At 45.8% G+C, this 12610-nt stretch overlaps 1 protein-coding gene and 1 long non-coding RNA gene across 2 annotated transcripts; one reads left to right on the top strand and one right to left on the bottom strand.

Moving 5' to 3' along the window:
* The first annotated feature begins 821 nt into the window (after positions 1-821).
* On the top strand, positions 822-4624 carry LOC118670890. Its single transcript, XR_004972496.1, has 2 exons — positions 822-1223; positions 3973-4624. It is a non-coding gene; the product is annotated as an uncharacterized LOC118670890 (long non-coding RNA).
* A 3296-nt stretch (positions 4625-7920) lies between these two features.
* On the bottom strand, positions 7921-11277 carry BHLHE22 (basic helix-loop-helix family member e22). The gene has a single exon (XM_036338374.1). The coding sequence runs from the start codon at positions 10468-10470 to the stop codon at positions 9358-9360; it is 1113 nt and encodes a 370-aa protein (XP_036194267.1). The 5' UTR covers positions 10471-11277; the 3' UTR covers positions 7921-9357.
* Positions 11278-12610: the final 1333 nt, after the last annotated feature.

Below are 12610 nucleotides of genomic sequence, written 5' to 3'. Positions count from 1 at the left end.
GCAGAGGAATGCTGTATATTTAAAAAGAAAACTGTTGTCCTGAATCATTTGTTTAATATTATCTTTTGATTTTAAAATGGTACATATGTGGATTTATGAGAAAGCATATTATCTTAAGATTGTAGGTAAGAAAAATGCTTTACAACAGGAATTCAATAAATCAATTTTTAAAGCACAGATGAATGACCATGTCTTCTTATTTCCCTATTAGGAACATGTTAGACCTGATTACAAGTGACAAATTATTTGGGAAATAATTTTGCTGTCGGAATAGTCCTACATCCTCATCCCCTCCCCACATACATATATACGTATGTTTTTATTTCCTGATACTCTCCTTAAAAGAATATTAATTGTTATACTCAGTATTTTTCAATATATTTTAGCTTATTTATTTATGTGGGAAATAAACATAGATCCAAGAAATATCAGTGACTAATAAGCTTTTTTATTTTTAAATATTTTATTGATTGATTTCAGAGAAAGAAGGAGAGAGAGAGAGAGAGAGAGAGAGAGAGAGAGAGAAACATCAATATGTTCTTCCACTTATTTTTACATTCATTGGTTGCTTTGCTTGTGTCCTGACCAGGGATGAACCCATGGCATTGGCATATAGGGATGATGCTCTAACCAACTGAGCTACCCAGCCAGGGCCATAGTAAACTTTTTTAAAAAAATATATCATTGATTTTTTACAGAGAGGAAGGGAGAGGGATAGAGAGTTAGAAACATCGATGAGAGAGAAACATCGATCAGCTGCCTCCTGCACATGCCCCAATGGGGATGTGCCCGCAACCAAGGTACATGCCCCTGATCGGAATCGAACCTGGGACCCTTCAGTCTGCAGGCCGGCGCTCTATCCACTGAGCTACCCAGCCAAGGCCATAGTAAACTTTTTAATATGTTTCTTTTAACCTGGCTGTCCCTGCTAGGCTACAATTCTTCATAATTGTTATTATTCTGTGGAGACATATGTAAGAACAAGAAAAGGGAGAGAGATTTCTATTAGATGTGGTCTTTGTCTTCTGCAGATCACTTTACCACAAATAATGAATACAACAACAATATTTGGGCAGTATTCTGTTTATTCATAAAGCTAAAATTCAAACTGTATAAAAGGATATCGTACAGAATGCTGTTGATGAAAAATGAAATGTGGCTCCTTTAGTGACTGGCCATACAGAATTTCACTGGGATACTTGGCTTTTCCAATCAACACCACGGTGAGTCATTGTTTTAAGGGAATTCGCCTTAGACGCAGAAAGTGTTTGTGTGCATTTGAACTAGTCAGTGCAGTATTGTTTAATGATCAGGGTAAATTGTGTCCTTAAGTGAAGAGTCTATGGAATAATTATCTTTGTTTTCAGTTTTACTCTAAAAAGCATTTATTGAGTAAACAAAAATTTTGGAGAATTCTCTATGGATTTAACCATGATCATGTAAGTAGAAATGTGCATTTTCTAATCACGGTGCAGCTGGATAGAGGAAATACACCGTGGTCATGCTGGATAATTTTAAGTTTGACACAGTTTACTGTTAATTATTTGAGGCATAGTTTATGTTCTCAGTTTCTAACTATATTCATTTATATAAGGAGAGCATGATATGTTGCAGACTACAGAGAAAGTAAATGTTTAGATAGCATTTTATTTCCCTTACAACATTTTGTGCTTATAGGAGAAACTAGAGGGAATGTGAGTAACAAATAAAGGTACTAATATCTACTGATTTATCACTAAGTCAAATTTAAACACTTAAAAATATAAAGTGTGTATTTGTGGAGATTTTTTTGTTTGCAAAAGAATATTTACTCCATATTACTTTTGTTTCTAAGAAATAGCTATTGTTAATATAAAATATATGTAATTATTACATGAAAACCCACGTAAATGCTTTGTATATTTAATGTTTAAATGAAACGTACTTTTATTCCACAACTTCTAAAAACTGGCCAATATACTTAAAGTTTTGTAAATGCTTTGCTTTATACTTTAAATGAAATTTTTTTAAGTATTTGAAATCACTTTTGAATTTTCTATGAAGCTAAAGGTTTACAAAAAGGAGTATTTCCTTTGTGTTTTGAAATTAGGTATTCATTTTTTTTTTAAATGTCCTCTTTTGAACCAATTCTAGCTTACAGAAAAGCTGTAAAATAGTACTTATTTTTAAAGAAGGAAGTCCTCGTACTAAACAATGCTTGCAAAAAGTTAAACTAAAGAGTGGTCCTAGGACTTTGCCAGTGAAGATCTTAGTTCACCTTTGACCTTTGGTGGATGGTCATCCACAACTACAACCCTCTAGGGAAACATACTGTGCAGAGTTTGTTTAATTCGAGTTTGTATGCCACTCAGACCCTCCATAGGTCAATGAAGTGTTTTGTTTTCATTAAAATTTTTCCTAAATGTTAAAAAAAAAATAGCTTACTTTGTTGAGTAATTCCAGATTTTACTTAATTTCACTCTTGAGAAATCTACACTTTAAAGATATGTATGTCTGATGTTTCTCAAAAAAAAAAAAAAATGGGTTACTCCCTGCCCCTGCTTCCTTCTCTCCTCCATGGCTCTTCGTGTTCTGTGGAGGCCACAGGCTCAGCCTGGCACCTGAATTTTGAACATACCTGTGCAGAGAGACTGTACCTGGCAGATGTAGCTATACTTACTTAAAGAGGCAGTACATAATCTGAGGCTCTCCCATAATAAGTGATTATTTGTCTTCTCTTTTCAAAGAGTAGATAAAGGAGATTTAACAAAGAAATCCTTATACCAAGTTCTTCAGTAATTGCCAGAGCAGATAAATACATAAAATGAGGTTAGGCTATGAAGCACTTTAATGTTTAAATGTAAATTCTCATCTCTAAACATCTCTATTAACCTAGCAGATTTGAGTTGCAACCATCCTCCTAATAAAATATGAAATCTTTTAAGATTGCCAAGCATTTGTAAATAATGGATCCTTTAAATATCCCTGAACTTTATTCTAAAACTTATAAGGAGAAATAATAATTGCTTTATATAACCACTGATACCATTTTAGCATTTGATGAAGATGTTAATTTATGGTTGGTTAGCAGTTTATGGCAGTCATTAGTTTTTCAGTTTGGTCCACATTAGAAATCTATTTTTCTTTTTTATTTTAATCTGAGACAATTATATAAAGATATGGTTATGTTTTATCTAAAATGTATCATTCTACTATAGCATTTCAAATTATTCACAGATCATAGTTCTTATATGTGCATATATGAATTTAAAAATACAGCAATAAAATGCTTGAAACAGATCATAAATTTGCTTCATATTTTATTGCATCTCTGAATCAGGTTGCGAAGACAAGGGCAACTATGGTCTTTGGGAAAGAATTAACTCTTTCCCAAACTGGGAAGGAGAATGATAGCACAGTGTGCATAATTAAAGCCAACTTCCCCCTCAAAGCATCCTGGGGACTTGTAAGATAGGTTTGTCCATCATATGGGGTGGGGGCGGGGCGGGGGAAGAGGCACGGTGAAGTTACCTGCCAAATCCTCCTTTCCCTTGCAGTCTAACCTTCCCAGCACAGTCGTTTCTCTTCCGGAGCTTTCTAATCTGAATTTGTGTATTGCCCAAACTAGAGAACACCTAGGAAGGGAAGGGGAGAAAAGTCCAGGCGCACAGGCACTCAGGGGCACTCATTGCGCAATAGTCCCGAAGGCTCCTGACGGTGTTAAAACCAGTCATCTAGAAAAAGTGGTAGAATTTAACCCAAATCAGAAAGCCAGCAAAGAGTTTCCCTGAAAGCAAAGAGGTCCTTGGGGGATAAAACTGGGGCGCTTTTGCAGCATTCCTGGTTGTGGCGCGGCTGCGGGGTGAACTTGACAAGCCTGGCATTTGCACGTGAGCCCACCAGGCCGCGGGGGTGCCGGGGACGACCCGATCCTAGTGCCACCTCTCGAAAGAGTTTGACGCAGGGTCCCTTAAATTCGCTTTTTGTCCCTAGGAACTTGGAGGTCGGATGGCTTTGCGCCCGCAGGAGGGACCCAGAAGGCCAGTCCAGGGGGAGCTCAGGGAGAAGGGACGCTTTGTGGGTGCGGATCCCGAGTCCCTCCCGAGGCGCAGCGCGAACTGAGCAGCGCTGTGGGCGCGCTGATTGAGGACGTCGTTCTGTCTGCAAACTTGGGCTGGCTGAGCTGCAGGAATAGCACCCCGCTCCCTGCCCTCCCAGGTCCCAGCACCAACACTGGCCCGGGGGCGATGCAGACACCTGGTCCGCGCGCACAGAACCCTGGTTCTAGTAAACACGTTACCAATCGCTCGGAAGAGCCAGCGTTCCCGCGGGGAGAGAAAGACTCTTCACTGGAGAGTTGCTTTTCCTCTTAAACCAAGTTACTGTCTCCTCGTTTTCCCTCCTGTTCCCCTACCATCTACGGTGCCCAAAGTCTGGTATAAAAAGGCCAAATTTAAAGCAACTGCCGCTCCTCGGCTTGGCGATCAAGGGGCCTCCGAGTTATAAATGCCAACACAGAGCGCGCAGGAAACGGGCTCATTTATTTTGCTCACACAACAAAAAAATGTTAATTGATGTAAAGTTGCTTGGCACGTGGATAATTTAGTCTGACCCACATTTTAATTAAAAGAAAACTTATGATGTTTCTGATGTTCATCTTTTGCCATTTAATTTTGTTTAGAGGCGCCGTCGTGTAGTTGACAACCCTCCACCCCCAACCCACATTTCATTAAAAGTTTTACTAAGGATCCTCGCCTGACCAGGATTCATTACCTCCCGCCACACGTTCGGGTCTCCACTCGCAGGCCGCGGCCGCCACAGTGTGCTGCGAGCCGGGAAGTGAACTCTCATCATTATTTTTCAAAGTCTGGGGAAGTGTGTTACCCTTTTTTCCTAGTGGTAATTAGTTACCATAGCATCTAATACGCAAATGTGCCCAGAGCACACCATTAACAGTTAAACGGAGGATTCAATTTAACACATGATTATATCTTTCATAAGTCATTACATTGGAGAAGTCAATGCCACTCATGCTGGAATGATCTCAAGGTCCGGGGCGCGCAGAAAGGTTCGGTTCAGGCGTCCGAGACCCAGAGGGCCTGGAGAAGGGAAGCCGGTGAGACTAGCCCTCCCTCCACCCCAGTGAGCTGTTAGCAGTAAAGAGGGGTGATGAGTCCGGTAGAAGGAAGAAGAATTTAGCTCAATACAAGGTCTTGGAGGGGATGCCCAGCTGCGGGGTGGAGTGCGCACCACGAGCGCGCGCGCGCGCACACACACACACACACACACACACACACACACACACACACACACGGCAGGCGAGTTCTTCAAAGATGATCATTTGCCGGTCCTGTAGGAGTCCGAGAAAAGCCCCCGCGCTTCTGACTGTGCCCAGTGTCAAACTGGAGGTGAGACCTAAGAGGGAATTAGAATTAGAGAAGGAAATTGAAATTAGAGAGTAATTGGAAAAGGAAACAGGTAGAATAAAGGCCAAGTGGGATTCTGGGTCCGCGTTTGGCCTCATCTGCCCACTCTCAATTCCTAAGACACCAGAGCAGCAGCGGGATCCACTGGGAGATGCGCCTGGAGAAGCACCCCAAGGCTCCTGGGTGCCGGAGGGGCTCAGGGCGGCCAAGGTTCACTGGCCCTGGAGTAAGCCAGTCTTAGGGGCCAGGCCAGCCTGTCTGCCCTGTTCCGTGGGCACTTAGGCAAGACCTCCCCGCCACCCCCATCCCCCGACCCCCTCCCCCTTGCTCAGTCACCAAGTTCCCTCCTGGATACTCCAAACTAGAAGGACCTCTGGGGCCCACAAATGTGTGGTCTAACTTTCCAGATTGGGCCAAATTCAGGATTCAACCCTCAGAAGAAAAGCCACCGGGGTTTGGCCCGACCGGTGGGGGAAGAATTCTCTGTCCAACCCTCAGTGACCTTCTCTAAAAGCTGCTGCTGAAGAAACTTTGGAAAGGTTGGGATTAGGGCAGAAAAGGCCACCTAAGTAAATCACCAAAAACCCCTTCCCAGTTCCTTTCAGGTATCTCACGTTTATTCCTAGAACAACATGCTGGTCAACTTCTGGATTTGGGAAGAGAAATGATTGGTTTGAAATTATCAAAATAAAAAGAAATGTTATTAAACTGCTACTTTTAATAATTGCACATATTCCTCTGACATTTTGACTTATTCCCTACATCCTCTTTTTCCCTCCATCCCTAATCATTTCAAGTCTATTTAAGGACGAAAAGTGGAGATTGAGTTGTTAAAGGGTGAACTTCTAAAGTTCAAGAATTATTATTTGTACAATTTGTAATAATAGTTGAACAATACAGAGGCTGCAGAGGAAGTATTTCAAGGAGGCCTATTTAATAATGAGAAATGCTAAGCAGTAAATCTTGCAGAAAATGTGTCCCCTACAATGTTAATATGCAAAAAGGAAAAAAAAAAATCGACTGATGGTGGCTGTGTTTAATTCCTAATCAGAATGATGGACAGCAGGGCCAGAACAATACAAACTAATGGCTGTGTTGCTGATCACTTTACCCCTTGATTAAAGACACCCAATTATGGCGCAGAACAGTGTCGTAATTATGTTTCTTAATCACATCCAGGAGGTTTAATTGCCTTAACGATGTGTTTCATTAAATGAATTTAGGTATTATAGTCGACAGTTTTCATACACAGTTGTTTTCAAATTAACATAATATTAGACATCGTCATGGAAATTGTTTTAATAATCATAATTAGATGCACCCAGGCTTTGTCTGGTAAATGCTAAGAGATGGGTCTCTCCACCCTGGGGGCTGCCCTGGTCTCTCCCCTCCCTCTACCCCCACTCCCAGACTGGGAGGGCTTCAGCTTCAAGGCCCTTTGCCGTTATGTTTTCTGAAAAGTTACAGGTTCTGATTAATCCTTTTTGATGGCAAGTGGAGCAGAAAATATCCTCCCTCACCCCCCACTAAGTTTGATGGCATTTAGGAACATCATTCTGAGCTGAGGCTATACAGACAAATATGCGTTTAGCAAACTGCCTACGAAAGAAGCACTGTACCTTTGCCACCACCATCCCTATAACCTCCACCACAATAAACATCAAACCTCTATTTGAGGGTGTCATTCAGGCCCACATCCAAGTCTATACAGACATTCTTTAATAGAATCAATGCCCAATTTATCCAAACAGAGTCCCTAAATATCTCATTAATAAGCAACACTGTGAAGCTTTGAAAATCTCTATGGGCACTGTTTACACTTACAACTCAACCTGGTTGATTCTTCTGTCAGAAAACAATGTGGACAGCCACAATAAAAGTCATCCTCCATGAATTCAAATCCATCCCTTCTCCTTGGCTTTTGGGCAAGAAGGAAACAGAAATTTTGATCAAAACTCTTTAAGAAACTTCACCATCTTTGATGGGTTCTAACATGGTTAACAAGGCCACCAAGTGGGAAAAGAAGTCCAGGGACAGCATGGCCTTCAAAGTTAAGCCAGCAGACAAACTCTGGACCTTCCCTGGGTCTTACCACTGGCCCCACTGCTCTCTCCCCCAATGACCACCAGGCCCAGCCATCATCTTTTGAACAAGTAAACAAGAGAACTAGTCCCTCCTCTTTGTATATCCCTGACAAAACTTTACTTCTCTGAAACTCCTTTCTTTTACGTTATCTTTCAAGCCAAAAGTAACACAGAAGAGAGGTGACTGCTCCTCCCACAAAGCACAGCATAATAAAATGTTTGATCAAAATATTTTAATAAAGATTCTTTCTGACATAGATACACATACAAATGGTTGTACATAGCTGTCATAGTCTGATTGACCTATTGAATATATATCATTCTTTATACATCCAAAACCCACCAATAGATCCATCACAGCTCCCAGCTCGCCATAACCTGACAAACTAAACTTGTATTATCTGCAAGGAGTGGAAAATAGCAGGACTCCATTTTTTTTAAAAAAAAGGATTTCTTGATTTTTGTAGGATAGAAAGGCAGGCAAACAGCCATGCAAACTAAAACCGAAAGCTCACTTTGGGTAAATAGCTTCTTGCTCTTCCTTAGCTTTGTTTTTAAATTTATTTTATTTTTTTTCTTAGAAAAATAACAAAGGATTTCACACCATAGGCAAATCAAACCAGTCTTTTAACTTAAATAATTCTCCACAATTAAAATAACTTATATATGTACATATATATTAAAAGCAATTAAATTAGAGCTTCTAAAAATGCACAGCACAGCCTGGAAAAATATTTGCTTAGCATGGCCTTACTTATAGGTCCTATTGCTGTGATGTTTTTCCCTTTAAGAATGCAAAGGAGTCCCCTTTCAAAAAAAGAGATCAATTCATTCATCAATTAAGAATACACCTTTCCTGTAATTTTTGGACTGAAGCAATTTATTAAAGCTCAATTTAAATACAGGGATGATGCAACTGAAAAAATCCAGGTGACCTTTGATAAACCTAAGCAGCTCAGACACATCAATAGGTCTCTCCATCCTTGTTGGCAAATAAACCTTTTCAACACTTGGCACACAGTATAAGTTAATCTATAAAACAGAATTTTAGAGGCATTAAAAAAATCCGCACATAAGACCCATGACCTTACACATGATACATACTGTGGATGTGGGTCATTGAAGAAGAACAAATAAATACCATGAATGGTTAATACATCATTGCGGAGTGGAAAGTAACAAGGTGCACATAAATATTTTTAAATGCAATTCTTTCAGCCACAGTTGTTGTTTTTTTATATCACTCTTGCCAAAAACTTTTGAGCGTTTTCACAGTTCAGAGACAATAAAAAATACAAGTCTTTCATAGCAACATGTCTCTCTTTTATCTTTTCACTTAGATAAATCTACCTTCCGTGTTTTTCTCCTGGCTCAGAATCAAAATTTATTTTCAAGTGCCCTTTCTGATTTGTCTGAATGAATATTCCGTCCTACAAGCCACCCAACCCCAGACTCCTCTCCCCCTCAGCACCAGCCAAATTCACAATTATTAGTAAGATTAGTATCAATACTCTCCACACTTCATACCCAAGCGACTACTTTTCAAACTTATTTTGAACCTTAAAGGAAAACTGCTTCCTGGCGTCTTAGGCTGCCACCAAAGTTGCCACTTTTCTGAGAAAAAAAAGACATCCATACTTCAGCTCAACTCCACCTCCTTCCTCCCTCCCTCCCACTCCGAAGACCGAGATTCTGGGGATGTCAAGGCTAAAGTCCCGTGTGTCTCTGATACGTCTCCTCAGTTCTCGCCTCTGCTTTGTTTGCTCTGCAAATGTTTCACAGCTACCAGAGGACCCAAATAAGGGGTGGGGGCAGCGCTTCCCTTTCCTCTAGCTTTTGGGTCGGTCTTATGTTTCTCAGGGGTGTGTTTAAGGCTTCTCCGTGCACTGTTTGCAGAGGCTGGAGGAGACGCTGTTGAACAGGGCGCACTTCTCCGGGCAAGAGGCAGCCGGGGGCAGCCCGGCGCTGAACGGGTAGCCCGCAGCCTGCTCGTAGGCGCCCAGCGCCGGGTGCAGGGCAGCGGCCGCCGCCGCCGCCGCCGCGGAGCTGGGGAGCGAGGCGGCCGAGATGGCCTGGCCCTGGTTGAGGTAGGCGACCAGGCGCCGCATCTCCTCCAGGGCCTGCGCCTGCATGAGGATGTAGTTCTTGGCGAGCAGCAGCGTGGCGATCTTGGAGAGCTTGCGCACCGAGGGGCTGTGCGCGTAGGGGATCACCGCGCGCAGCTCATCCAGCGCGTCGTTCAGGTCGTGCATCCGCCGGCGCTCTCGGGCGTTGATGTTGAGCCGCAGCGCCTTTTGCTCTTTGGATTTCTTGCTGCTGCTGCTGCTGCTGCTGCCGCCGCCGCCGGCGCTGCTGCTACCCCCACCGCTGCCGCCGCCGGGACCCCCTGGGGGGCCGCCGGCGCCGCCGTGGAGGTGGGCGTTGGAGCAGCCTTCGGCCGCCTTGGTGCCGCCGCCTCCCGCGCCCGGGGAGGCCCGCGGGTCGCCACCTCCGGCCCGCAGCATCAGCTCGCAGCGGCCGTCGCTGTCGTCGTCGGGGCTCTGCTCGCCACCGCTGCTCTCGGCCACCGAGCCCCGGCTCGCGCTCTCGCCGTATTTGAGGCACAGGGCGGCCCCAGCCGGCAGGCTGCTCAGTCTCGGGTCGCCCCCAACCCCGGCAGAGCCCACCAGCAGCCCGGGGACGCCCACCCCGCCGCCGCCGCCACCGCCACCTCCCGCGCCGCCGCCGCCGCCACCTCCCCCAGGCGGCGGCAGCAGCAGCCCCGCACCCTCGGGATCGGCCGGCTCGAAGCAGCCCAGGGGCGACGACGAGGAGGACGCCGGGCGCTCCCGAGGCGGCGGCGCCAGGGACAGGTCCATGCCCGGGGGCGTGGAGCGGAAAGATGCCTCCAAGCGCTTGGCCGTGGAGGCGCTGAGGCTCTTATGCAGGAAGAGGTCGTCTTCCCCCGCGGCGGCCGCGCCGAGGTGCAGCCCGCGGTCCATGGTCCGGCGCCGGCACGCAGCCCCGGCCCGCCGCGCCGGCCACCGCCGCCTCCGCTCGGGAGTCAGGCGGCGCGGAAGACGCGCCCGAGCCGGGCTCCGGGGCTGATGAGCTCGTTGGTCCCGGTGCTGCTGGCAGCCTTCTCCCCTTCTTTTTCTTTTTCGCCTTCCCCCGCGCTCGCCTCCTCCTCTTCTTCTTCTTCTTCGTCTCCAGCCGATGGTGCTGGCTGCTGGGGCTCACCATGGGCCGCGGCCCCGCATGGTGGGAGGGTGGGCGCGGAGGGAGTGGAGCCGCCGCCGCCGCCGCCGCCGCTCTGAGCCCAGCCCCGCGCCTCCTCTCCGCACCGTTTATCTTGCTTGGATTCACCTTCAAGAGATTTCCGGACCCATCAGCCAGCCGCCGCCACAGACGGGGGAGTCTTTTACATCATTATCTCTGAGTAGGTTATTATGAGGAAGACTCGCCTGTTGGGACAGCGCTTGCTACCCAATCAGGTTAACGTTTTAATTAATAGGATTAAAACGGTAACAAACAATCGCAGACGCTATCTGGCCGCGAGTCTGAATAGTTTCATTTCCCAGGTCTGAAGACAGGCAGCAGCGAGAGCTTTATAAAAGGCGCCTGCTCCGTTATTCTGCCTGCCATCTGTATACACAGCTTAGCGCATATGTTTGCAAGGCGCTGGGTCCTGTTAGTAACCCAACAACTGCCTTTAGCTTGACATGTGTGGCGACTTTCACTCATCAATGAGCACACTAAAAGCCCTACTTAGAGGCGAGGATGTTCTTTGCTCCTTCAGCAAATTGTGGATCGGCGGCGAAGCCTGGGAGTCCCGTCGAAAGCCACCTCCCCCCACCCCCACCCCCACCTCCAGCCCCCACCCCCACTGTCCTTCCTTCGCCACTGCTGTCTCATCTTGTGCTACATTACCCTTCCGGGCTGGAGTTATACTCCACCCATGTTCATAGGATGACACTGGTCTGGATTTGGAGATGGGACTTTGGGGGTTGGGGGCGGACTTGCCCAAATTTCACCTTAGATTCTCAACTAGTTAAGAGAGCAGAGCAATCGTCCCCGCTTAAACACTGACTTATTTCCACCCCACCCGCTGCCCATTTCCAACCAGGACTGGGGAAGAAAGAGAAAAAGAAAAATGAAGAGCAAATTGATTATGCAGCCCATTCGATTAAAAGGGGAGGGGGGTGTCTTTGCCCGATTTCCAAGTCACTGCTACAGTGTGATGGTGACTGAAGCACACGACTTCCTAAACAGGAAGGAACTAATTCCTCAAAGTTTCCTCCAGATTTTAAAATCCCGTGGTTTCGGAATAACCAACTTCACGGGGAGTCGAATCCTCTCCCACCCCAAGTGGGGCATTTGTGCATATTTGCATATATTATTTTTGCCTGGAAACGTCTCCTCCAGGGCTAGGAAGCCCCGGGGGGACATCGGGACCAGCCTGGTGGCTCTGGGAGGGCTGGTAGAGGCAGGTCGGTGAACAGCGCTCCTCTCCGGGTGGGAAGTGGTACACGCCGTCCGCTCGCTCCCCAGTTGCGAGTCTGGGAGCACATGGTACTTAGCGGCTGGTGTGCATCCTTACGACATAAGTAAAAACAATATTTCCCAACACCTCCAATAAATCTTTCTTGTGTGGCAGGGTTGCTGAAGCCTCTGAGGTTTTTGGTTTCTCCGGTTTCATTAAAAACCTTTTAATTGTGGCGTTCTGACTTGGCCCCAGGTGTTGGACTCTTTTCATTACATTTTGCTCTAATGTGATGAAATTCTAATTCTCTCCTTACCATATGGTTAAATTTCCCAACTGAGAATTAGTTGAAAAAGGAGAAATAATCTATTAATCTCTGTAATAGATTCACAAATGAGGTTCGCCACAGAACCTGTTTTTGAATGGTGATATTTAGAACAGTTGGGCGCCTCGTTCCATAAAGGAAGGGCGAGGCCGACGCAGAGGCGCCTGCACGGTCACCTGGAAAGGCTGCATAGGGGCCCAGCGGCATCTCCCCACACTAATTGCCTGAGATGCCGTTTCTCCGCGACCGCAATACTTCCCAGTCGTCGGTTACCTTCGCGCCATAGAATTTACTGGAACCCAAAGATTGACAAAGAGCACGCGGGCTGCGGGAG

The sequence above is a fragment of the Myotis myotis genome, unplaced genomic scaffold, assembly GCF_014108235.1.
Source record: "Myotis myotis isolate mMyoMyo1 unplaced genomic scaffold, mMyoMyo1.p scaffold_m19_p_16, whole genome shotgun sequence".
In the NCBI taxonomy this organism is placed as follows: Eukaryota; Metazoa; Chordata; class Mammalia; order Chiroptera; family Vespertilionidae; genus Myotis; species Myotis myotis.
The sequence above is the reverse complement of the archived record's forward strand: the minus strand, read 5'-3'. Positions and strand labels throughout refer to the sequence as shown.